We start from the raw sequence: 26,367 nt of genomic DNA on the forward strand, positions 1-26,367 counted from the left end.
GTTGTGGCTGAACCACATAAAAATATATCATTAATTTTAATCTCCCCAATCAATGATAATGTTATGTTGGTTTTGCAGATTCTGCATAGCAGGTTTAATATAGGGAGAAAACAACTTCCAGACTGTATGAGTAAAATCAGGTTTTTTCTCTTTGTCAGTTTAACAGGTTTTTTCTCTTTGTCAGTTTAACAGTTTCTGTTGTGCCTGTCACTGTTCCCTGTCTGTCTTCTTACCTGGTGCTTCCTGACCTTGTACTTTCTCCTCATGTTCCCCTCTTTCCTCTCTCCCTCTTTGGACTGACAATCTTACACAAATAGATTATATACAATTAGATGAAAAATTAAATTAATATGAAAAAAATACTATTAAGATCACTAACAAAAAGTCCTCTCTCAGTGTACTTTCAACCCAAAGGCAAATAACCAAACCACATGTATATCTAATAAAAGATATAAATATTGAAACACTGATCGAACATTATTGCTGATTCACGGATCATTTGATTTTACAAGTTTACCTGAATGTGGCTCCTTTTTTTGAAAAAAACTTTCTTATATCCATTGTGAACCTGGCTGTCTCTCTGTACACACAAACACTGATTCAGTAAGGACATCTCCTGGTTTCATCTTCATGTTTCCCTCTCACCACATACACCAACCGATATCATGACCAGCAGCTTTTACAGCTGTGGCTCCACCGAACATCAGCTGATACTAGAAATTAATATTAAATAAATGCTAACAACAGCTGATCAAGCTTAAACGTCCTGCCGTTGTTCAGCGTGACCTCCGCTGGTCTCAGCAGGTTTCCCCAATCTTATAAACAGTACATTGCATAATGACTGAAATTAGCACCACTGAAGGAACAATGGGCTGGGAGGCCAGTTCCTTGATTATTAATATGCGACGAGTTTATACGATTCGGGAAAACCTGCAGTCAGAGGGTCAGAGATTTCTGGTCCACGTGTACACAGTAAATGTTCTGAGGAGCATAAACAGCTCGTAGAAGCCGCTCAAACATCTCAATTTTGTCATGGATCACCATGGAATATGCAATGGGGAAATCTTTCTCTTCCTCACTGAGAGGAACTGTGATGAAACCTCTTTCTTCAATGTAAGCTTGACAGTTCACTGTTGCATTAATGTAGAAATCCTCAGAAAAAACATTCTTCTTTTTCCTGGATGACAGAAGCCTTTCTAATTCACCTTCCTTACCTTTCACATCACCAGCGATAATAGTCGAACAACCAGGCAGATCAGCTGAGAACTGAGGAGGTATTTGCAGATCAGACGATGACTGTTCAGAGCCAAATGTCCAAAGAGCAAAAGAAAGGAACAAAACCATCAAGGTAAGAAAAAGATTTCTTAACATACGACCCTTTGTAAAATACACACCCTTGTTTGAAGGGGACTGCCGCACAGGTGACTTTGTCTTCAGTGCAGGTTACAGTTCGACGAAATGGTGAGAGGCTGCACTGTTTCATTACATAAGGAAATATCTAAAACTAAGGTGTGGAAAACCTAAAAACAAATCCGAGACTGTTTTGCCTGTTGCATAGTTGAGCATCAACACTACTAATGCCGCTGACAGAGTAGTGTTAAATGCAATCAGATAACATTACCAAGAAGAGCGGGTATAATGCAGTTGTTTGTTTTAGGATCTTCTACGGGTGTAACTTAGAAAGGACTTTCTACTTACAACAAACAACGCAAACTTCACTTATAATGAATGACACTTTTAAATCATTGTAAGTATTACACAATGGTCACATCTTCCTGAGTGGACAGTGGGTCATGGCCTAAAGCTTTGAAACGCAGCACTGATTCCAGACACCTTATGGCAACATCATCAACCTCTGGATCAAACTTATTTGCAAACAGGTGGTGTTGTTTCAGGAGCCATGGGAGGTCACCCGCTCCATACACACAAATAGATCTTCTGTTGTAGAAAGAGCAAGGCATTAGACCCCTTTGCTTTGTTACAACACCTCCCAACATTCTTATCATCTTTTTAATCACTAAAGGCAAAAATAAACCCCCCCAAAACATTTTATGTCAATCTAGCAAACAATAGCACAGTAACAACCACAGGCTTTTAGATGTTACATGACTCACATTTTAGATGTTTCTCAATATTTTGAGAAAGATTAACTCATTGCTCAGTTGTTAATGCTGCTTGGCTTTATGTGACCACTCCAGCGCTCTGCCTTCCTGGTATCTCCTCAAATCACATTCTGCTAAAACCAATGACAAAAAAACTTAATATAAATCTTTATAATAAGTTATTTAAATCTCAAAAACTACATATCAATGCTATGATATTTACTTAAATAACTCAAATATCACAAATTACACTTTTTAATCATTGTAAGTATTACTCAATGGTCACATCTTCCTGAGTGGACAGTGGGTCATGGCCTAAAGCTTTGAAACGCAGCACTGATTCCAGACACCTTATGGCAACATCATCAACCTCTGGATCAAACTTATTTGCAAACAGGTGGTGTTGTTTCAGGAGCCATGGGAGGTCACCCGCTCCATACACACAAACAGCTCTTCTGTAAACACCAGTGCATGGGTAATATGGGGCTCCCTTATTCATATCTCCTGCTGAAGATGACCACTTCACTGCTCGAGCCAAAGCTAGCATGTCTGACATGTCATACTTCCCATTTTGGGGCATTGACCCAGGAACAGAGGGCATCCTCTGCAGGGTGGCCCACAAGTGCTCATCAGGGCTGTATGTGTCCTTCTCCCACTCCAGAAACTTCTGAACCTCTCTGTCCTTCATCACATGTTCCACAAAAGCTCTTGTGACCACAAAGTAGGCATTTCCTGAGAACATGGGGATGCTGATTGGTGGGTCACTTTTCCTCACATTTGTGTTGATAACACTGTTTGTGATATTGTGGTGATACTGCCAACGACCTTTCTTGTAGCCAGAAGTCACCTCGGACTCCATGCTGTTCCTCCCATTGAGAAGCTTCAGTGCCCTCACCATCTCTCTGTTTGTTTTGATGGGGAAGTCTGTCCCACAGGTGTTAAGCAGGTACCTCCAGTTGATGTGAGTATTTAGCAGATCTTTCATGCAATTCAGATCTGCCTGTACTCTGAACCACGAGGCATATACCACTCTTTCTAATTTACTGGCTACAAACACATTGGGAAAGCATGAAACTATCGCAGCCACAGCCTTCATGAATGTTGCAGAGGATTTCTGGTCCACGTGTACACAGTAAATGTTCTGAGGAGCATAAACAGCTCGTAGAAGCCGCTCAAACATCTCAATCTTGTCATGAATCACCATGGAATATGCAATGGGGAAATCTTTCTCTTCCTCACTGAGAGGAGCTGTGATGAAACCTCTTTTTTCAATGTAAGCTTGACAGTTCACTGTTGCATTAATGTAGAAGTCCTCAGAAAAAACATTCTTCTTTTTCCTGGATGACAGAAGCCTTTCTAATTCACCTTCCTTACCTTTCACATCACCAGTGATAATAGTCGAACAACCAGGCAGATCAGCTGAGAACTGAGGAGGTATTTGCAGATCAGACGATGACTGTTCAGAGCCAAATCTCCAAAGAGCAAAAGAAAGGAACAAAACCATCAAGGTAAGAAAACGAGCTCTTAACATACGATGCTTCTTAAAATACATATCCTTGTTTGAAGGGGACTGCCGCACAGGTGACTTTGTCTTCAGTGCAGGTTACAGTTCGACTAAATGGTGAGAGGCTGCACTGTTTCATTACATAAGGAAATATGTAAAACTAAGGTGTGGAAAACCGAAAAACATTCCTGGAGTATTTTACAGTTTGCAGAATTGTATTCAACTCTACTGATGCCACTGATAGACCAGATGCCACTGATAACATTACCAGGATGACAGGGTTTAAGGCAGTTGTTTCAAGGCATTCAAACGGTGTAAATTAGAAAAGATTTTCTCTTTCCAACAAACAAGTTTAACTTACAGTATATGACCAATTCACTGTTTCACAAGCACGACTTTAATATCAAGTTGAAAAAAACCCATATACATTTACACAAACGTGTACGGTCTGTACTGTTTCACGTGTCTAAGAATTTCCATTATACAGATACAGGCACTTCATAGAATAAATATTCACCTGAAGTCAAAAGAAACATACCAAAGAAAATTACTGCGGCATTCTCTTTTAAACATTAACTATTTTAACTTTGACTACGTGTCCGTCTTGATACTGAGCATCCCGAAACATTCCTCAATTACTCTGAGCTCTAAATGCATCTAAGAATGACTAAAACGGATGTTCTCATCCACATGCTGGTCTGCATCTGTGTCCTGCTCGTGGATGAAGCTGTAACGCCGATAAACGGATCCACCTTTGCTGGTGTACACCACATCTACCTCATCTCCGCTATCTGGCTCAGGCACGCCGTGGGGCATGTTAATGTTCGCACTACCACTCAATCTCTCATAGCTTCGTTTCCAACAAAGCCTCTTCCTAGCATGGGCTTTAACCAAGACAAATACAGCCAGAGCAAAACCAATTGCCAGCAGCAGAGCAATAGGCAAGGCAGCTGAGGTGTGCTTCAGAGTTCTGGAGGACAAACTCATATCGGTTTCCTGGATGTCTCCTGATTTAGGGTGGGGGGCCTCCACACACAGTGCTAGAAAAAACACAAAATTCCTTTAGTAAACTGTCACATCTAAACAGTTTTCTTTCGCTTATGAAAGACAGCATCACTACCTGAGCGGCTGTCACAAACACAGCAATTGGTGTAATTGCCTCCAGTCTGACAGCATGGAGCACAACGGTTCTCCACAGCATGAAGAGCAGAGTCAGTGTGACAAGTCAGACAGTGGTCAGGTCCGGGGCCGTAGCAATGCCTGCATGACTTGTTGCAAGGCTCGCATGTTTCCTACAATCGAACAGTTAGATACAGACATTAGATAAAAGGTTATGCCACAGGTTATGTTATGCTCTGAAGAGAATGGAAGGCAAATAGCCCAGCCTGTTTCACCACTATCAGTTCTAACCTGACAATTCAGTATGTCAGTATTACTCACTGTTAATCCTGTTTTACTACATCCTGGTTTTGAGAGGTCTATGTACTTTCTTTTGTGTACTGTCACAAGCTAGTAGGCATACAGCAAACATCCGTGGTAGCTCGCTTACGAATATATGTGGCAGCCAAACTAAAATATTAATTTGGATCAGTGTTTTTTATTATTTCACTCATTTACGGTGGTGTGATCAATTAGTGTCTGTAGGCAGATTCTATGCTATCAATTTAAGCGAGAACACCTGCCATTTGCCTTTAAATACAATGGTTATGATACATAGAGTAGTACAATGACAAGACGATCATTAAATCATAACTAGGGCTGTGCGATATGACCAAAATCTCATATCCCGATATGAGAATTCTATCGTCCGATAACGATATAAATCACAAAAATGTAACATTTTCTGTAAATTCTGTGAATCTCGGGCAGCTCGACTTGCAGGAAGTGTTTCCAGCTGGGCGTCGTACCTGGAGTCGAGTGTTTTAACTGATGCATGAAACTATACATTTTTAGACATAAATTGTAACGCCCGCCGTTTTCTTTGTGAGTATTTATTACACGGCGTGCTGCGGGGAAAAACCTGTTCTAACGTTTGAGTCTAAGGTCTATTTTTTAGCACCTGGCGGCTCTCTTTTTACTTCTCATCCGTAACTAATCTGCTCTTTCACTTTATTCAATTTATTTTGAAAAGTCTCAACAGGATCTTGAGCTTTATTGTGAAAGGTTTATGTGGAACATAAACAAGCGGACACGCGATGGTGTTACCGTCGCTGTTGCTAACCACAACGCATAAAACAGGCGCTTGTCCGTCTGTAGTGTGGTTATATTAAATATAAGAGAAATAGAGAACTTTAAGAAATTAATATAGCCACTACAGTGACCATCAAAATGATGAAAAAATATTGCCGTAAACAGTTTATTTTGCGACACCACGAAACAAACGATAGCATAAAATGAAACGATAGACGTTTTTATATTGTCATCCGATATATATCGTTATATCGAACAGCCCTAATCATAACCCACCTCTTCAGAAAAGTACAGTCCCTCCTTACAGCGTGGATAGCACACCTTGTCCTGTAGCATGCTGCCCCAGTCACAAGTCAAGCAGCCCTGAGGAGAGGCATCTGCAAACACACATACAGGCACTGAGCAGATACCTAATGAGAAAGTGAATCCACGATATTGACAGTTTGGAAATATAAAGTACAGTCAGAAATTATTCAAGCCCCAGTTCAGGGTCAAAGGTGGTGGTGGTTGCAACCCAGTTCATCACACTGTGAGAACAAGCCAGAGTAACTGGAGAGACCCATGCAGACATCCACATATAGAAGGACTCTAGACTGGATTCAAATCCAGGACCCTGTGAGGTAATAGTCTTACCCAACATACCACCATTTAGTATCCGAAAACCATCTACAGTCAACAGTCAGTCTACAAAATAAAAAATAAAGTAACAATTGAGGGTTTTTTTTTTCCCATTTAATACTACTGAATGAAGCTGTGCTGCTAGATACTGTACCCAGATCACTGGAGTGCTGCTATAATGCATATTCTATTTGTCCCATGTCACCACAGGTTCTCTGGAGGTCACCAGGTTCCTAACCACCTTTAGTACCACAATCTTGCTCTCATGATTCCTCAGTTTGGGAATCGTTTGTCTACAGGAAGAGTGCTTGTTGCTCCAAATGTGCTCCCTGTAAGAATATGGATCTGTGCCTCCACACAGTCATGTCTACAAGCACTTTAGGGAGGGCTTTTGAGTTCCTTTTGCTTCCCCTTTGATTTTGTTTTCATGTGCCAATCAAGGTACAGAAACATCTCAAAGATGATTAAGAGAAACGAGAGACTCCTGAGTTAAAATGAAAGCAAATGGTCTAAATAGTTACATCAGTGTTACATTTCAGAAGGAATTTTCTTTTTCTGTTTGCTGAACTGAAATTAAATGAAATGATTAGAACAAAAAGCTGTATGTATGTAACACAGTAAAATAAATAAAATGTAAAAAAACATGCCTGAATGCTTAAAAATGGGTTTCTGTTGACTCACTGGTTTGACATTTCACCTCTACCTACCTATGCATGTCTGACAACTGATATGACATTTTTTGCAGATGTCGTTAGACTGATAGAAGCGGTGTGGGCAGCGCTCGACACACAGCTTGGTGCCTTTCAGCTCCAGCAGAGGAGGGGAACATGCCCTGCAAGACTCAGGCCCCGGTCCTGTACACAGCTGACAGGACTGGTGACATTTATGACACTGGGAGCCCTCTCTGTAATACCTGAAGAAATGCATAAAAAAACAGGTTAAAACATTTCCTCCATGTTTGTCAAATATGTAACTGATAAAAAAAAGCTTTAAGAAAAAGTTACTTTGCTGCTGAAGAAGGAGAAACCACGTTACACCCTTTCTTCCTAAGAAACTTTGGTTCACTTCCAAAACAAATACTGTATTATCTCTAGTTTGGGGTCACTGAAGCATAAAGGTCTGTTTGCAGAAATTGTTTGTCTACTTAAGGTAAACATTTCACAAATAGTAACAGAGCTTTCTACCCAGTGGGACAATGGGTGACACAGAGCTGAAGGAGCCGCAGATATCCTGGAGAACACGTAAGACAATCTCTTGGTGATGCACTAGTGCAAGAGGAACACACGTGGTCACAAGGCAAACAGAGTCCCAACGTCTTTCCATCAGCTTCCTGCCTTGTGGTATACGTGCCATCAGGACACGTATTAACACATGTGCTGTCTGGAAAAAAGCATACAGCAACAGAGTTAGCACCTTAACTTGGTGGCGTACTCAATTCAGAGAAGCAACCAGTCTGTCCAATAGTTGTACAACTGCATAAATCTGTTTAACCTGAAATTGTCAAATAGTCTTACAAAAGCCATTATTATGAAGCCAGCTGTGAGAGCACTAAATGCAAAAGCAAAGTCTATAACTCGGGCCAAAAATTTCATTAGTGATTAAAATGAGAAAAGGCTTTTTCAAGCACATGTAGAGCTAACAGTTAAAAGATAAATGATTCAGATTTGTTTTGTCTTTGCATGATAAATCAACTTTAAAACAATCAGTTTTGTGCTGATTTTCATTTATACCACAAATCACCTCTGTGTCTGCACATAAACCTGTGGAAAATGCTCACTGTAAAGGTATCTGGGGACAGCACAGGTCTGGCATTCATCATTGCCTGGCCCCTCACACGAAAGACAGTGTCGGTGGCAACCCTTGCAGGTGAACTGGTCGTTGTGTAGGTAGGTCCCCGGTGGGCAGGCTGTATCACCCGTCACACCACACAGTAACGTGTTTGGATCCAACACGAGTCCTCTCTCGCACTGGGTGCACTCGTTGGCGTCCGGCCCGGTGCAGCTAAGGCAAGTCTGGTGGCACTCTAAATACAACCAAGCAAAGCAGATTGCAACACCTTCATGTCACATTACCACATTTACACAAGAGGGTACAATAATCATGTTTTAGAGGTGAATGGATTTCATTTTAAGCAAATAGCTTATTTCATTATCACTCAGTTGTGAGTTTAGTAAATGCTTTTGGCCACTGCATTAACCTCCCTTTGTTACACATTTTCTGTTTTATTTTATTTTTAACGCTTATTCAAGCTTTAACATTATTCAAGGTAATTAGTATGGAAAAGAAAGTCTAATAGAAGGTGTGAGGAAAAAATTGGATGATCTCGCTTTCAAGGTTTTTTCTTTGTGTACTTGGTGTGGACTTCTAGTGCACGCTTTATAGACGGTTCTGTGTGAGTGCCATTCTAACCACTCCATGGACCTCAAGCACAGAGCAAACATTTAACTTTCTGAGTCTAGCTAACCTAACTTTCATGTCTGTGGACATTAGCGTGTGTGGAGTCCACAGTGTTCAAACCTCAAGGCGGCACATGTGCATTTTGTTTTTTTTTATTATACTTTTACAGAGCTTGGACCATAAATTTGTCTGATTCTCTGTGGTGAGCTTTACTATATTACGCTGAGCTGTCTAAGGGAGAGAAACTTTAGCAATCTCCACTGTGCTACGTGGTGTTGTCACCACTGGCCCAACTCTGGCATATTTGCCTCCTAGTGAGTTTATCCTCTTCCCCAAAATGAAAGACAAGTTGAAGGGTCACACTTCTAACGTTGCGGAGGAGATCCAGAACCGATTGCTGATATACAAATTCAAGTGGTGACAATAGGACCAAATCAGCAGTTCTGCTGAAAGGAATGTGGTGCTGCAAGCTGATTTATTTTACATTATGATCTAATTTATACAGTAGTATAGGTACGACTGTATAAACACTACAGTATAGTATAAATACTATAATACTGCAGGACTAGGAGTAAACTGCTTTTAAAAAGTCTGTGCCAGATTTTTTCCGAAACATTGCCTCCAGCACATGAAATAAACACTAAAACTAATACAAACTAAACTAAAAGGCAACATTTTCAAACAGTAAAACCAAAACTGAAAATAGCAAACCCCCTCTGGAAACTAAATGAAACTCTGAAATCAAAGAATCAAATAAAAATGAATCAGAAAATACAATAATACATCAACTTTTACATCAATTCACTAAAAACTATGACATGGAAAGGGTCAGTTTGAACAATTACCCAGAGTATTATGGCATGATTATTGCAACACATCTACATGTTAATTTATCCAACTACTTATTCAAAGGGATATCCCAACTCTATATTACACAGATGCAAGTCCTGTGAGTCAAAGTACTTTCAGCAACACATTGTGAAAAAACATTAGAGAATATTACTTGTGGGGTTATCTTAACATTATCTTAAAAATTCTGGTGGTGCCAGTAGTACCCCTCAGGCTCCTAGTAGATGCACCTATGGTATAAATGTGAAAATCCTATGTTGCTTTGTTCTGAAGTTATCACATTCACAAGATTTTCAGAAAACTTGACTTCTGACCTTGAGGTCGAGGTCACCGAGATTTGAAGTTTTCTGAAATTTTTAGTTAATAATTAATTAATTAAATAATAATTAAATAATTAATAATTTTATCGATTTGAAAGTCTTAGGTGGTTTCCTTCTCGAGTTATCACATTCATAAACTTGAGTGTTCATGCCAGCCACCTGTTCCGCAAGCTGACAACCACACCCCATCAGCCTTTTACGGCTGAGGGATAAAAACAAATAACTTTGCAACACTGCAGAATTCCTGCTACTAGGAAGGTCAAATCCAAAACTCGAACAGAGGTAATATCATTGGATTTAAATGAAATGAAATTTGACAGTTGCATTTCATAGTTGCTACAGTTTCAATTTCTAAAATTTCAATTTCATCAAAATTGAATAAATATTAAAATGATTAAATGATTAAAAATGTTTTTTAATCATTTTGACATCTGCATTTATGGTCTTTGAACTGACATAGTAGCATCATGAAAACTAGCAAGAATTCTCGCTGTAGAACGGTGAAGCCGTAACAAGAAAACTCCACATATTTGGTGTTTAAAACCAAATCAAATCTGTGAATCCAGGTGCTCACCTTGACACTCCATAGCTGCAGTCTCATAGTAAGTACCAGCGGGGCAGTCCTTTGAGCATACACCTTTATAGAGCTTGGGGCTGTAGGTTGAGCAGGTCTCACAATCATCCGCTGAAGGCCCTGAACAGCTGCCACACGTAGGGTGGCACTGACCGCAGCGGCCCTCCTCCATGTCCTCATAATAGCCCACAGGACAACTAGCCTTACACTCACCATTCAGCATCAAGTAGAGGAAACTGCACCCTGGAGGAGTGAAAAATTTGTAACTCAAATCTCTCACCTGTATCAAACATTATATCTTTTAAATCTGCTGACTGTGCTAATAACTCACGGAAGCAGGTCCTGTCATCTGAGCAAACGTCACAGTGGGGAGGACATCGTCTGCAGGTACCATCATCTGCAGGATACATTCCCAGCGAACAGTTGAGTCTACACATACCACTCTCCAGGTAGTAGCCGTCAGCACAGGACAGACACTGGGATTTGATCTCATCACAGGTGAGACAGGAGCTATCACAGGCTTCACACGACCCCTCTGCTGTCTCAAAGAAACCTCTAAAGAAAAACAAAACAAAAATAACCCCAATACGGTTGGGAGAAAACAAAAGAGAAGCGAAGCATGAAGAAGATCGTGTCATCATTGCATAGCTCCGTGTTTGTTTCACCGCTTATCAAACTGCTTACTCTGGGCAATTGGACCAGCACCGGCCTTGGTGGAGAAAAAGTTTATCGGTGCCTTTGGAACAGCTGATGCAGTTATCACTGGCGTCCACACAGGCCTCACAGCTGGGAGAGCAGTCCTCACACAGCTGAGTGGCAGAGTTCGCATATGAGCCAGGTGGACACTGCTCTACGCAGGAACTGTCCTGGTCCAGGAAATATCCTGTGAAGCACAAATACACACACATCCACACTCGCACGATTGGCATCAAGAATTAACATTGCGATTAAGATAGTTTACTCTGAAAGGCTAAAAGCAGTAAATATTACCTTTAAAACAAGAAGAACAATCCAGTGCCTGTGGGCCAAAACAGGTCTTACAGGAAACATTGCACGTGTGACATTCACCATATTTCCCTGGATGCAAAAAATATACATACAGCACACAGCTTGTTTTAACCATCCCCACCACAAGAGGGAACCATAACAAGATTTAACTTTAGTGTCTCAGGCACAAATAGACTGTATAAGAAAGGGCTCTGGGCAGAAATAAACAGAAATGATTGATAATCAGGAGCTTTTGGACTATTGCATTCTGTATTCAAAAGCAAACATTTAGAAAAGGTATTGCTCTAAAACCATTCATGTTCAGTGTTGCCTAAGGATAAAACAGGTACTAGTGTTTTAAAAAGAAAATACACTAAATTGCAAATGCGCAATAACAGCTCTTGGAAAAATACTTGATGGCTGAATGCGAACTGCTCCTGACGAAGCTGGCTTATCCACACACGTAAGCAAATAATGAAACCAATGATGTGGAAATTAAAACAATCGACTTATTAACCGTGTACGGCTGATAACAAGAACAATGGAGTATTGTATCCAAGTGCTGGTGACACAGACACAAAAGAGAAGGGGCTAGAGAGGTAGATGCTTGAGGCAGATGACCCCAGAGGTCCTTCAGCAGGATTCAAGCTTGTGGGCTCAGCAGCAAGTATCAACTTCCTAAAGTGTCCTTGAGCAAGACGATGAATCCCTCCACATTTCTGGCACAGTGTACTGACCTCCAGTGTCACCCAAAGGAGAAAAGCAATCATTTCCACCCGAGATTCAGAGAAGTATCGTGTTACGAGTGTTATCTGTGATTCAGCTATGACCTGATATGTCATTCTGTACTTTTGTTGGTAAATTTGTAAATCTGTAATTTACCTGGATTACAGTGGATCACATAAAACTTCTTTTTTAACCAGCCTAAGTCAGCTTTCATCGTGCTTCTTCTACTTACCATCAAAATATTGTCCCTGTGGGCAGTTAATGTGAGGACACTGTCCATGTACAGGAAAATTCCCACCAGGACAAAGGTCGCAGTCTGTTGCACGAGGTCCGTGGCATGTCTGGCACGAGCTGTGGCAAGACTGACAGCGCCACCCGCTGGAGTCGCTGAAGGTTTGCTGAGGACACTGTTTAATGCATTGTCCCTCTGACACAGACACAGAGGCACAGAGAGGGACTAATGTTATTACGACATTATTCCATTACAGCATTTCTTCTATACTGACAATCTTAAAAACATGGATACTATAGCAGACAAAAGCACTTCTCTACATGTTCTCCTCTACTTTTTTTCTGTAGAAATAAGTCAAGAGAAACCATAAGAAGTTACTTTGATTTGTAAAACACTATTTATTCTTTAAATGGTGCTGATAAACTTATTCTCATAAGTGAGCTGTTCACTGCTGTGTAAATCCTTCTCCTTTGCCCTTACAGGATCACTCTCTCTCCAAATTCCATCTGACTGCCCAGGCACAAAACAATGACCTAGATTTTTTATTTTTTTTTTTTGGAAACTGGACCTTGTAGCTCGAGAAGGTGGAGGCCGATTAGTGCAGCAGTGGGCTCGCCAACCTTTCTTTACTATAGTTTTGTTTCCAGGCTTTATTTACAGTCTCCGACCTTTTTCTCCCACGCCTACAGAACACAAAAACACAATCCCTTCTTCTTTGTTTGCATAAATCATACATTTGCATATCTTATGTTACAGATTTGCTTAAATGAACATGTTTTGCAAGCCAAATTAAGACACAGAGTGCTTTCATTTGTCTTTGGTTAGTCTCAAAAACAAAGTGATTAAAGAATATATTGAATATACTCTTTTAGTATGGTATGGAACGTCTGCATCATTTATTATACTGATAGTAAGGAAAGCATAGATATATGATTGTTATTTGCTTCTACCGTTGAGGAAGTAACCAGGCTGGCAGGCAAAGCAGTGCGTGTTATTCCTGCAGTCTTCACATGGTGCTGGGCAGGAGAGACAGACACGCCTGCCTCTGTCCTCATAGGTGCTCTGAGGACAATGTCTGCGACACTGGTGCCTGAAACTGTAGAAAAAGGTTCATTGAAAATCTTCCATTGGTTTCTTTAACTTGTTTGCACGTGGTGAGCAATAATAATCCCTGGCAATTAGCAAAGTATTTTTCCTCAGTAGAACTTTTAATAGGTCAGTGACTGCATTACTTGAACTCCCTGCCACAGCTATTAAATGAAAGTAGACTCTGTTTTGCAAAGCAAACATGCTGAACAGAACTATTGTGATATCAAAAAAGCCGATGAAAAGCACCATGATCTGATGGCAGCAGAAACACAAGGTATACCACACACAAGCGGTAATCCCAACATGCATTGTGTCAGTAAGCCGCACACCTGTAGATGAATTGTTGACTTCAGAGCACTCCTCTCCCAACTCATGCAGTTTAGACGAACAACAGTAGGGACAGGAAGCACAATGTAGGCTGGCTTTCTTCAAGCATATTGTGGTTCTACTTTCTTCTTAAGGTGAAAAGATAATTGGTGTTTTATTTGTAGCCCGTAGGTATGGGGTGATTTCTGTCATTAACCTATCCTATCAGTCCTTCGGGGCTTAACTGTCTTATTAAACATGAGACAGCTGCCCCAGAAACGAGCTTTAAAAAAAGTGAAGATTTGATTTGCAAAGATGTCACGCTAAAACATTAAAGAAAGAGGGACTTAGCCAAGCAGCAAATAAGCCACTAACATATGTGATGCAGCATCTTGTGTAGCCTATTCCACCACCTTCCTACATAAGGGAACCTGACCAGTGACAGCCCAACCTGCCCTTCCTACTGCGTTGCCGTGGATCTGGTGCTAAGATGTGGGGGTTGTTTGAGGAGGAACAGCTGGAGGCGCCACGATGCATCCATCAAGTGGTTCACAATAGCAGCTGGTACAAACCAGGCCCCGTTTCTTGCCAGGAAAAACTACTCTGCTTTAAAATCTGCAGGATGTTTAAGAATCCCCCTGTGCAAACACCAGGCTATCCATTCCAGAAGAGCACATTTGCATTTCCAACGCAACTTCTGTTTAGGTCTTTTACTCCTGGACTTTGTTAGTAAGGAAGAAAATATACTGCAGGTAGTCTCAGAAAAGAGAAAGCCCTGGGAAATGAAGGATTTAAATTATAGTGAGAATGAATCACAGCAATTTTTGGTTTTGCTGCACTTCTTTGGTTCCTTGGGGGAGGAAAGTAAATGCCAATAAATACCAAACATCCATCATGCTGTGATTTCTTTTAAAAGGCGGCGTTTAATGCAAGAGTAACACTAGCCTCACTGATTCATGGTTATGCCAAAGCTGTCGAACTTTAACATTTTTCACTACCACTACCAGCAAAATCTCAAAAGGTGGAATTTCTTTTAGTGCTCAAAACTGTCACAATCTGTCGCAGTGTGGCTGTTTTTCCAATTTATAACAGCTCCCTGCTGGATTATATTTATTTTATTTTTGTCTGCTACACATGTAGATATATATAATAGCTATAACAACATAAAATGCTAAGATGAACAGTCATATTGAATCTCTAAAACCATACTTTTAAAGAAAACTACACAAGCAGATGCAGAAAAATAGACTATCCCAATAAACCTGTGTAGCATCCACAAAAGCAGGTGCTGGATTTTCTTGCAGCTCTTCCATCTCTACTTGTTTTTCTCTACTCCTTACACATAAGAACACTTTGTTAAGTCTCTTCTGAGCTCAAAACCAAGGCTCAGGTAACAGCGTATGATTCTGAATGGAAGGTAACCTGATTCACACGATTCCAGGAGGCCTAAACTCGAGGGAGGAGTGCACAATTGGGGGGTCTGTTCTGGCTCTATAACCTGTGTTACACACTGCGTCCAATTGATAAGCTGGCGTAAAGAGGAATATAGATGCAATTTTCTGTAGAGGCAAGAAAGTTAAGCATATTCTGATAAGCAATTTGTGAAATGGTTGGCCATATAATGCCTCACAGTGCATGTAGATTTACAAGACCCGTTTTTTGTTGTTGTTGTTTTTTTTCCTGCAAAGCAATACCACTGAATGTAAAAAACAATTACAGGGTCATTGTGAGGTTAATTGCTTCTTGGCAGCATATTTAATCTCCATAAAATAAGAAAAACTGTTTGAAAAATCATAAAGCATAGCGTGCAAAAGCATAACTGTTCCATGCCGGATAAACAAATAACTAAGTCGAGTTTTCTCATTTTACTATTTGCAACATTTCAGTCCTTTTGAACTCAAATTTATAAGCGTAAACTGATTAACTAATTTTAAAACTGTTAAAAATCTGAAAAGAAATTACAGAAAATAATGATTTCAATTTTTTGTGTTTTTTACTAATAATTACTAATATTCAAACTAATAGAAAATACCTGTCAAATCCATAAACAATGAAAAGATAATTCCCAATTGACGCCGTTGTCTGTGGATGATTTCAGAGCAGAACAGGAAGACACAGTTATCAAAATATAATAATAAGGTAAGAAAAAAAAAACACTCACAGAAAGTAACCTTCAACACAGCTGCTACAGATCTCTGGGTCTTCTGGGAACAGAGGAGAAAAGGTGATTAATTAGCATTCATAGGGAGAAACAAACTGCATTGTGCTCCTTTATCAGCGTTTTAATATACATCGCTAAACAGTAATGGTGTGTGGGCCTCATACAGAAAGCATGTTTACCTGTGTAACATGTTTTGCAGCCAATTTCACAGTCAATGCACTCTCCTGTATCAGGGTCCTGCACCTGCCCTGAAACACAGAGGTCCAGAATACTGAATGCCTCTCTGTTGGGCAAAGATATCGCCTCCACAAAAACTCTGTTTTGCACTTACCTATGCCGCACAGTGCTGTTTGGCAGACCCCATTGTGAAGTTTGTAATGTCCTCGACACTTGGCACATATGTTGCCATCTGTGCACAGTTCACAATTGGCTATGCAGGGCAGGCAGGCATAGTGACCCCTGTCAGGATAGAATCCCCGTGGGCAGTGTGTCCGACAGCGACCTTGGTGGAGGAAACGTTCCTGTCCGTCTTCATCTGAGGAGGAAGAGGAGGTCACGGAGGAGCTGTTAGCATACTCTATTTTCCCTTATCATAAAAATGCTGTTTGCCGTATTCTGAGAGTGAAAAACATTCAGATTCTCGTAATAAATACAGAGGTAAGCTTTAATCTTTCCTTCATCCGACAGCCAGTCGGATGAAGGAAAGTTAAAAAGACACTGCAACTGTGTAAAAGTAAGTGCCTAATGAAAGATGAGGATTGCTGAGGGAATCTGTGGCAACTGCTGGGAGGTGCTGGATTCAGAGATTTCACATGCATATTTAATAAAAACAGAGAATAGCGGCAGGCGAATGGAAGGCATAAAGATCATTATAAACTGACTGCAGACTGACTGCAGACAGCAACAGTGCCAGATCACTTCTTGACTGATGCTCCAACTAATATAAACACTGGCAATTAGCGGCAGACCAGAGATCAGAGCTGTAAGCAGAGACAGCCTTGTGTTGGCCCTCATGATTAATGCTCTGCCACCTGCCACTAGCCTAGCAAGGCACCTGTGGCACCTGAGGCATCTCTGAGAGCAGCCGAGTTACAGCATTGTCTCATCTGCTCAGCGCCACACAGAAGACGTGTGAGACAGGGAGGAGAGCGGCTGCAAGCTGCTGCCTCTCTTATCCTTCCACTTCCCTCAATCACAGCATGATCAGAAAAATATGGCACATGACAACCAAGCATAGGTCCACCCAGCAACAATGTATAGTAAGAGAATCAGCAGTGTGTGTTCAAGGGAGGGAGAGTGTGAGGGAAGGAGGGACAGAGTTGCAGCTTTTGCAGGTTGAGCCTAGTCAACTGCAACAGCACTACTTCCAGCTCTTCCAGATATTTTTTCCCTGTTCTGATTAACAAAGGCCTCTTTCTGACACGATCACATTACACCGTGAAAACTCGGGTGAAAAACGATCATACATTCAACCCTTCCCTATTTCATGGGTAGCCAGCAAGTCCTACAGCCAGCCTCTCTGATTGTTTAACAAGAGTAAATGGTAAACCAGAGCTGAATGCTCCTCATCGAACAAAAGCCTTTTTTAAAGAGCTGGGTAATCATTAAATAGACTAGTAAAAAAAAAAAAAAAAAAAAAAAAAAAAAAAACTGGATTACTGAGTCGTCAACAGGTCTTTGTCATAATCTGGTATAGGTGTGGTAAAATAATAACAAATTATAATAAAATCCTTTAAAAAAACAATTATATGAACAATGGTATGCAAATTTAGTGCTCTCATGTCCTCATTTCATAGGTACTGTGTTGAATCTTTTTGCCAATGATGATGAAAACTTAAGTTATTGTCACATAAGATACACGACTTTAAACAAATCCGTGGGTATATCAAATGCACTGTAAGCTAGTGTGTGGGGAAAATGTAATGGATATTTAATAAACATCGCCTTTTTTCATTTGAGAAAGCCATCAACAACAGCCCCATATTCACTGCGTTATACGTGCTAAGAAAATCCTACTCACAAACTCCACAGGTAGTGCATTCAAACAGCTCGTGTCCGTAGCACTCGGAGCAGGTGGGATGACACAGGACACACTGGTTCTTCAGCATAAACTGGCCACTCGGACAGGGCGACGAGGGTTTACATCCAGTAAATCCAACGCAGAAGACCAGGAGAATGACAAACGCGACGAAGGACCTCATGGCTGTGCCCGAGGACTTTCGGTTGAAAGTGAGAAAGACGGCAAACAGTGAGGACTGTCTCCAAAGGCGCAGTGTCCGTGCAGCAGGTAAAGCTGGCGGATCGATATGGGGACTCGGTGTGAGGCACCAGCCCAGAGATAACTTGCTGGACCAGTTCAAGTGAAACACTGGACAATGAGAATGGACCGCGGTGAGCATTTAGTCAACGAGCCAAAGAAAATGAGAAAACACCCACTCTCTGTGAGTCACGATAGATAGATAGATAAATAATTTCCCCAGCACTGGAATGTAGATCCCAAACCAAACGTCTACCTGTTAGGTACGTCTATTAAAATAACACCATGAAATACTGTTGGAGAATTTGTTTCTTGTAGAAACTCGAGATTTTGCCTGTGTATGACAGAACTTTAAAGAAAAATGAAAAAAAAAAAAAAAAAAGATAAAAAAAAAAAAAAAAAGATTTACTAACCTATTGTCTAACCCATTAGCCCAGAGGTCTACTTCACCACCACCATCGTCACCTAATTTGACATCAGTAATAAACATTATGCAGACTGATCCCCCTTTTTCTATCTTATTTTTTGTTTTAAAGTAATTAAAACATAACATTTAGAAGCCTTGTGAAATGTATGACAGATTTATATATCCACATGTGTTCCTAATAAAGTGGTAAATGAGTGCAGCAGTCTTCAGTGTGCTTTTAATCTCAGGAGAATAGCTTTGCAGTCGCTGGAGTTTCGTACAGGCTGTGATTACGCTGGCTTTTCATTTCTTTCCTTCTGTTTTTTTTCTTTATTGGTTCATGCACAGCGGCCTCTGGCGGCCAAATGACGGACGCGCATGCGAGGGCGTGTGCAAAAAAGGGCTCGTCAGAGGCAGACGTCACGCGGTTACCGGAGGAGGCGTGGCTTGGTTCTGCTGCAGCGGAGAGAAACATGACATGGGGATGAGCGAGAGAGAGGGAGTGAGTGACACAGCCTGATAGGAATAAACGGCTCGTCAGAGGTCTGGACTCCAAACGCTATGATGGGGAGCCATGACTGAAGGCAGAACGGTAAGAGACACGGATGGTTTCATCTCCTTTTACATGTACGTCTATGCTATATTTCGCACACACGGCGCGACACGTAGATTCGTGGCTCATTTGGTAGTGAGCACAAAAGGCTGCCACTGCAGACAGGTGCACCTGCCTTTATGGGAGTACGTGCCTCGATGCATTCAACTTCAGCTCCTGTGCGAATACCTTTAATTTTCTTTGGACGAAGACAAACGCACCGAGGCCACAGATTTCCTCGACGGTCTGGGATGCTGTAAACATGGACCTCAATGCTTAGTCACAGACCTTTGTGATGTAGCAATATAATATAGGCTTCATCCGAGGCAGCTGGGTATATGTTTTGCAGCCTAGCCTTAAATAATTTTTTAAACTAACATAAAATCAAATAAATATCCTATTAGGTTTATGAGGCTGTGAAACCGTGAAGGTTATAATATGTATATTTTCTGAGTATTCCAGACATGGGATATTAATCATCCCAATGTTTTTTTTTTCTTTTTTCTTTTGGAGGGCCAGGTGGCTTTACATGGAGATGGTGGTAAAATGCATAACGGCTGGTTGTTTTATATTAAATCACAGCAGTCTCACTTTCAGCTGAAGCCAAACAATAAGTGCAAACACCACTGCCTCTTTCATTCTGGTGCCTGTATGCTTCTCTTATTGTTACCCTGGTTGACAAAACCTACCAGCTCTGCCTGCCTGTAAAGATAGTGAGGCCACTGATTCATTGCTGTGGTATTTTTAAAACACATTCACGTCCTCTGACAAAGACCTACATAATAACACCTCTTCTATCACTAATTATATTTGAGCTAGTTGCAACGCTGGTGTAATAAACACCACATAAATATGCAAGATTAGATTTCCGATGAAGTCAACTTTGCTGTCTTAACTTTGCCTCCTAGTCAGGTCTTTACTGCCGGGTTTTAAATTGTTTGCTTAGGTTTGTGAGTCGGGCAGCTGACAGCAGGCGGGTGTGATTTGGAGATAGCTTGAATAGTCGAGGGTAGAGCTACAAAGCTTGGGCCTGTGGCTGCAAGACCAGGCCAGGCCAGGCCAATGCCAGCTCCGTGGAGGGCTTCGGTGCAGCAGGGCACTGGGGAGAGGGCACTTGGCACCTGATCAGTTACCACAGTGAATTCTGTTCCTGTCAGTGGCATTTATCTACAGAAAAGCAGAGCAGAGATGACGGCTGTTGTTGAACTCAGTTGGGCTTTCATGTCACCGAGGCAGTGCCGCTTTATCAAACTGCTCTTCGGCTGATACAGAATGACACCTCCTTGCAAACATCGGTGCCAGTTCCACTACCTACTCGAAAACCTTAGCAGAGAAATTCCCTTCACAATGCATCACTATGGAAAAACACCCCAACAACATTAGATGCATAATAAATGCAACATTTCAGATATTCAGCATTTTACATTCATGCATATTTTGCATCAGAAACAAGTTCTAATTATAGTGTTTCTACACTGGTATTAATGTACACAATCAAAAAATATAGATGGGAAGAAGAATCCATCTCCTTGCCTGATGCCCCAAAGTTTAGTGCTTCAGAGGAGATGAAATGAGTCAAGTGCCCATGGTAATCATGGCCAATCACTGACTGCGTAGCTCTGAAGTGGGTCCTGTTCTTCAGACGTCTCTACAGGTGGGGAGGCAGTGTTAAGTGGTCTGTCTGCAGGCAGAGGGAGGTCAGCTAGAGGCCAAAGATGCAGGCAGAGGGGCTTCTTTCACACATCAGCATAGCAGGTAGTGGTTAGCTTTCCAGCCACTGCGCTCTGGTCCAGTGTGAGGCCTTTTTTCTTGAGGCCCTAATTCAGCACACTGTTGAATTTGCGTATGAATGAAAATATGACGTGTACCTCCAAATTACAGATCACCTGTCTCATAAAGCTCCAATAAATCCCTACAGAAGTATTTCCTTTCATACTGCGGTAAAGGCTTCATTCACAGAAGTGTTGTAATAAGATTATTGTGGAAATCCTTTATTGTAGTTTCTATATTTGTCCACGTTTACTAGAAAGGGCTTGTGTTTTACAGTTTCGAGTTTTTGATGTCTGAATAACTTTAGAGCTACGTATAAGCTTGCAACCAAAATCCAAAGGGGAGCCACGCAACCTTAAGGTTCCTTAAAAATTATGTCATGACGAAGCGCTGACATTTTTGTGTCGTTTTTGTTTAAAGTGATAAGCTGAGACACATGCCAATCAAGCAAACACTCCCACAAAGATGGCCCTCTTTCACCTTTTATGTTGTCGAAATGAATCATTTGTCAGTCGATTAACAGGAACGGCATCCACAAGCCACGTTTAAATGAAAAGCATTTAAATTCAGAGAATTTCAGAGCTTTCCTTTTAATGTCGAATAATGTTTAATACAGTCAGCTTTCCGTGAGCGACTTAAGGTATTTTCCCCATTGTCTTCACTTTTTAATCTGATGTTTAATTTAGAAAATAACCTCTGAAACTCACTCTACTTCCTTTTATTAGCCACTTAAGAAACAACTTCTTGAATCTACCAGGTTTCAACAGATGGTTCGATATGACCTTTGTTCAAACGCAACCTGTAAGAAAGAGGGCTCAACTGAGACAGGGGGCTACAGGAACTGGATTTTAGGCTGTAGCAAGGAGACGTATGCGTGTGAACACGTTTGTGTCTGCTCCTCCTGCACCTAATTGCATTTGTGTTGCTTGGCTTGTCTGGTGCTGAGTCTGGGAGCAGGGTGCTGCTGGAGACGTCTGCCATTGAAACATTCCCCCCTCAAGGCCTAGTGGGCACAGCCATCCCCTGTCTTGCCTCGAATCAGCAGGGGAGCAGTTTCTAAATCAAACAGAACACTGTTGCACAGGATACCCTTGGTGACTCAATTTAGATTCATGCAGGCCCACAGCGTAGGTCATTTCCATTCATTCCGAGAAATAGGTCAGGCTTCTTTTTCTCCTGCAAATTCCAGCTGTATTTGGTAGAAACTCTGTGTTTCTCCATTTTGTCACATATTAAAAGGCAAACGCACTCACGGGTACGGGTAAGGAGAAGCAGCCGTGCTGTATTTGACTGTAGTCTTCACGTCATTCATTTTCTTAAGTAGAGAAAGAAAACGCTACGCTGTCTATCACTGTCACTGCCCTGCCTTTCCTCTTTGCTTGTTAAGCCAAAGAATATATCATTGAATGTTTGATGAAACCCATTCACGGACCAATCAGGAGCCAGTTCAGAAATGTCTGAGAGAAATCGACTGTGTCAGGAATAACTTTAGTTTTTGTTTACTTATGAACGTTTTCGCTGAACATGTTGATGTCCCCCTATATTTTTAGTCACATAGCTGCAGATACTATACATTCATAATTTCACAAGAATCTGTGGTGGGAGGTGTGCTTTGATCATTTCCCTGCAGCTGGTTTCCTCCCACCAGCTTTTGGTGCATCTTTTTACATACTCTAGCTGCGTGGTCTGGACTCCATGTGAGGTCACAGTACGTGTAGGCTGGGGTCACGGAGCATTTTTTTAAAAGATGGTTTAATTGTTTCTCGTACAAAGAAGGAGTAGTGCTTCAATTTGTGCAGTTTATTTGAATTCAGTGATACTTTTGAAAATACCGTGCTCGCTTTAGTCAGTTTGACAACACTAACTGCTGTGGTGCGTAAGATTTTAGTGTCTTATGATTGTAATCCTCAAGGTTTCCTGGCAAATTGAACAGCTGGCTCTTGTAACCAGCCATTAGGATGTGGGGGAAGTGGCTAGCCTAGCTGTAGGGAAGTTGGTAAAAGGCCAAACAACCAAAATAGCAAGATTTAAGGTGAACTTATGATCTCCACTGGTGATTCCCTAATAACTGTGTTCTGAGAAGAGACAAACTTTTAACTGGAAACAGAATTTAAAGGATCTTCTGCGTATGCCTTGGTGGCAGACACAACAGGGCATTCAGAGGTCCTGCTCGCTCTGTGATAATAGGTTGGTATGGGTTCGATAACATGCAGAGAGTTAGGAACACATTAGGAAAATGTGGTGTTGAAGTGAATAATGTACAGATTAATGGGAAATATAGGGAAAATCTGAGCCTTTGAACCCAAATAGTGAATCAATTAAAGGGATTTGGTGGCTCTCTTACGTTGTGGGGGCATTTTGCTGGCAGGATTTGGGTCCCCTTTTTCTTTAAAAGGAAGAGTCACCGCAGTTTTGTTCTATTCGCTTTCATCCTGTGACAAAACATTTCTATCCTGATCATAATTCTGATGGTCACCAAATAATAAGCGAATCTTTGGAAGAACGGTAGATTTCCACAAATGTTATGAATCAGATCAAACAAGGGGTATTTTGAAATTGTTTCCTTGGGCATCCCTCTTCATCTCGTTTGGTTAGTAAACCTAATTGTCTCTTAAACTGCACTCGAGTTTACTTGAGTGATATATATTCATTTAATACCAAGATTATGTTCTGTTATGATTAGTTATTTGAATACTTTTTCAACATCTTTGCATATTAAAACTTAACTGTCCTGTTAGGGTTCCTTATATTGGACAGAGGCTGTTTAGGAAGGGCTTAGCAAAGGAGAGTATAAAGGTACAAATGCTCCCTAGGGGTTTGTATACCTGACATTTTTTATTTTGAGTACTATATTAAGGATAAGGTTATGTGATACTGCCCTCTCCACCTACTTGAGTGTACATGCACAGCCATGCATGCACCCTCCCACACAATCAATCCAAAAGTGATGAAACTCTGTACAATGTTGGTATTGTGTGATGTAGATTTTGATATATAACAGGTGTCAGAATATCTTTTTATCTGTTTCCCTTCTTGTTCGAATGACCATGAAATTTCTTATTTGCCTATGTAGTGTATTGTTTTAATAATAGATTATATTGTTACAAAGACATCTGTCAAACAAGGATTTTTGTAGGTGATTGGGTAGGAGCATCTTCAAAACAGCAGCTCTCCCTATCCAAATGTGCACAAAAAAGGAGAGCCAGTGGTGACAGTGTCAAGGGTGTTAAAGGCTGACTGATCCTTTTGGGGGAGAGAGGGCTGGGTTTGCGCTCCAATTTCACAGAAGAGTTACTGTCTTGCAAATAGCTGAAGACTTAATACTAATGAAAGCTGTCAGAATATACAGAGAACTTCATAAGGGGCTTTGTAAGTGCAGGCTGGTATACGTGCCCATCTTGACCTGTCTGTTGCCAAAATCATCTACAATGGGCCTGAATATCCAAACTAGGCCACTGAGCGATGGCAACCGGTGGCTCAGTCTGATGAGTTCTGTGTTGTTTTTTACAGTTACGTCCATAATTTGTCAGACGGAGACACAGTTTTTGCAGTTTTACCTCTGTACACCACCACAGTGGATTTTAAATCAAGTAATCAAGTGGTTTCTCAAAAGGGTTGCATTAACTGTTTAGGAATTAATTCAACATTAATTGTAAAACATACTTTAATGTAATTTTAATCATAAAGACTGCTTTTAATACTTGAAAGTATTTTGCAGTTAATGACTCCCTAAAGTTTAGAACCCATGAAGAACAATTGCATTCCTCCCTTGATGAGCTCTGCCAGACCTTTCGATGCTGGGGAGCCCAGCTGTCTTGGGGCAAGAGGCAGGGTACACCCTGGACAGGTCGCAGTTTGAATCAATTTCACATATTAAATCTCCTTTATTTATCACGCAAGAATGAAATTAACAGGCTTCATGTAGCCATGATGCTGCAGACTGTGTATAAAAATCACTCTAATTACTAAACATTTAACAAAATCCTCGTAAAACCTTTTAAATTGATACCATCATTGGTACCATCACTTCAATCACATATTGGCTTTGCTCCTGTGGTGATGTACAGACGAAAAACTGCAAAAAACTGTCTTTGTCCAAGGAATTATGGACCAAACTATATCATGTGGATATCTCGGTGCAGTGTTACTGTTTACTCTGGGAGTAAATGGCAGAAGGATGCACATTAGGGGAAAAAAGCAAACTGGGAGAAGCAGTATGAAGCTTTAGGTAATGTTCTCCTGGGAAATCTTTCATCCTTGCATTCGTCACATATAGCCGCTCATGGCAACAGTATTTCCTGGTAGCAGTGGCCCGAAATAGTTTATGTTGTGGACTTGGTTTCCAGACTCCGCGGGTTTCAGTGTAATCATCTGTGGGATGTGTTGGATCCGGTCTGTGAATTCAACATATACTGCAACATGGATTTGCCTCTAACGTGTCAGTGCCCAGTACAACAGGACATCTTCAGAGGGCACGTTCAGTCCATTCATCAAAGGGTAAAAGCAGCACAAGGGCGCCCTACACTGTATTGTTCTCCCGATTTCTCATGGTACCAAGATGAAATCATGGAAATAATCAGGCTAGCAAGATATTTTGAAGTACTGTATATCCTCTTTCCATAACTGTGTGGTCATTCTGAAATTCAAAGAGTGAATTGAAGGGACATCATTCGAACCTACTTTATACATTTTTTGGTCATAGACAAGTAAAGTAACAGTGTAGTTGGATAATCTGCAGGAGATGAAAAGCTTATAAACCCATCGTACAAGAGTTCCTCAAGAACTGAGAGTACTCAAAGACTTGCAGGCCTTTGAGCTTGTGAGAATAGTGAAAGCAAGCACTAACAGAGGACACTCTCCCTCAGCAGAAACTCAAACAGGAAACACCAGCTGGCTTCACTTATCTCACGTGGCATCAGAAGATTCATCATGTTCAGACAACAAGCATTTCTATATATCTAATCTGTGCATATCTTACCCTACGTGCTTGAAACACTCTCTGCAAGACTTTAGTATACCTGACGTAGGTTGCTAAGTACTATTTATATCCACAATATGCAAGTTTTTTGTTTGCCTTTGTTTGGTTTTTTTCTTCAAATCAACAAAAGTCAAGCTCCTGCTTTGGAAGTGCTTCAGTCTGTAGTCGCAGCTGTCTGCTTGTGGCATTCTTTCTAAAAGGAACCAGTCGGGAAAAGAGGAATTGGCCGCTGCAGCAGGAAGGCTGAAGGGACTGACATTTTAAGGGGTGATGATCTTGTTCTGTGCCCCTCAGCAACCAGCTCTTTGT

General features: G+C 41.0%; 3 protein-coding genes across 4 annotated transcripts in view; 1 reads left to right on the forward strand and 2 right to left on the reverse strand.

Moving 5' to 3' along the window:
- Positions 1 to 2,372: 2,372 nt before the first annotated feature.
- Positions 2,373 to 3,883, reverse strand: LOC146382643 (beta-1,3-galactosyl-O-glycosyl-glycoprotein beta-1,6-N-acetylglucosaminyltransferase 3-like). Its single transcript, XM_084933458.1, has one exon. It carries the CDS (start codon positions 3,652 to 3,654, stop codon positions 2,374 to 2,376), a length of 1,281 nt encoding a protein of 426 aa, XP_084789584.1. The 5' UTR covers positions 3,655 to 3,883; the 3' UTR covers position 2,373.
- Positions 3,884 to 3,980: 97 nt separating this feature from the next.
- LOC146382644 (uncharacterized) lies at positions 3,981 to 18,520 on the reverse strand. 2 transcript variants are annotated; one of them, XM_084933456.1, is made up of 16 exons: positions 18,076 to 18,520; positions 16,387 to 16,590; positions 16,235 to 16,303; positions 16,056 to 16,095; positions 13,450 to 13,595; positions 12,500 to 12,694; positions 11,545 to 11,631; positions 11,239 to 11,437; positions 10,886 to 11,109; positions 10,555 to 10,797; positions 8,192 to 8,437; positions 7,599 to 7,794; positions 7,122 to 7,327; positions 6,073 to 6,173; positions 4,727 to 4,898; positions 3,981 to 4,646 (listed from the first exon to the last, which is right to left on the reverse strand). In XM_084933456.1, the coding sequence occupies exons 1-16, from the start codon at positions 18,452 to 18,454 to the stop codon at positions 4,264 to 4,266; spliced, it is 3,090 nt and encodes a 1,029-aa protein (XP_084789582.1). In that variant the 5' UTR covers positions 18,455 to 18,520; the 3' UTR covers positions 3,981 to 4,263. The 2 variants fall into 2 exon arrangements, with proteins under 2 accessions (XP_084789582.1, XP_084789581.1); XM_084933455.1 differs by having other exon boundaries at positions 16,056 to 16,098.
- Positions 18,521 to 19,144: 624 nt separating this feature from the next.
- The window catches only part of otud7a (OTU deubiquitinase 7A), a 40,166-nt gene continuing 32,943 nt past the window's right edge, over positions 19,145 to 26,367 (forward strand). The window contains exon 1 of the mRNA XM_084933459.1: positions 19,145 to 19,310. The gene's annotated coding sequence lies outside the window, so the exon portion shown is untranslated. The remainder of the gene's footprint in view (positions 19,311 to 26,367) is intronic.

The sequence above is a fragment of the Perissodus microlepis genome, chromosome 7 (genome assembly GCF_051167445.1).
Source record: "Perissodus microlepis isolate ML-2025 ecotype Zambia chromosome 7, ASM5116744v1, whole genome shotgun sequence".
Lineage (NCBI taxonomy): Eukaryota > Metazoa > Chordata > Actinopteri > Cichliformes > Cichlidae > Perissodus > Perissodus microlepis.

Coding starts and splice junctions, on each gene's coding strand:
- LOC146382643 (XM_084933458.1), bottom strand. CDS start 3,654: ATGTATTTTAAGAAGCATCGTATGTTAAGAGCTCGTTTTCTTACCTTG.
- LOC146382644 (XM_084933455.1), bottom strand. CDS start 18,454: ATGCTCACCGCGGTCCATTCTCATTGTCCAGTGTTTCACTTGAACTGG. Junction 7,795..8,191: donor TGTCCCCAGATACCTTTACA/GTGAGCATTTTC, acceptor GCTTTTTTCCAG/ACAGCACATGTGTTAATACG. Junction 4,899..6,072: donor GACTGTACTTTTCTGAAGAG/GTGGGTTATGAT, acceptor GTTCGATTGTAG/GAAACATGCGAGCCTTGCAA.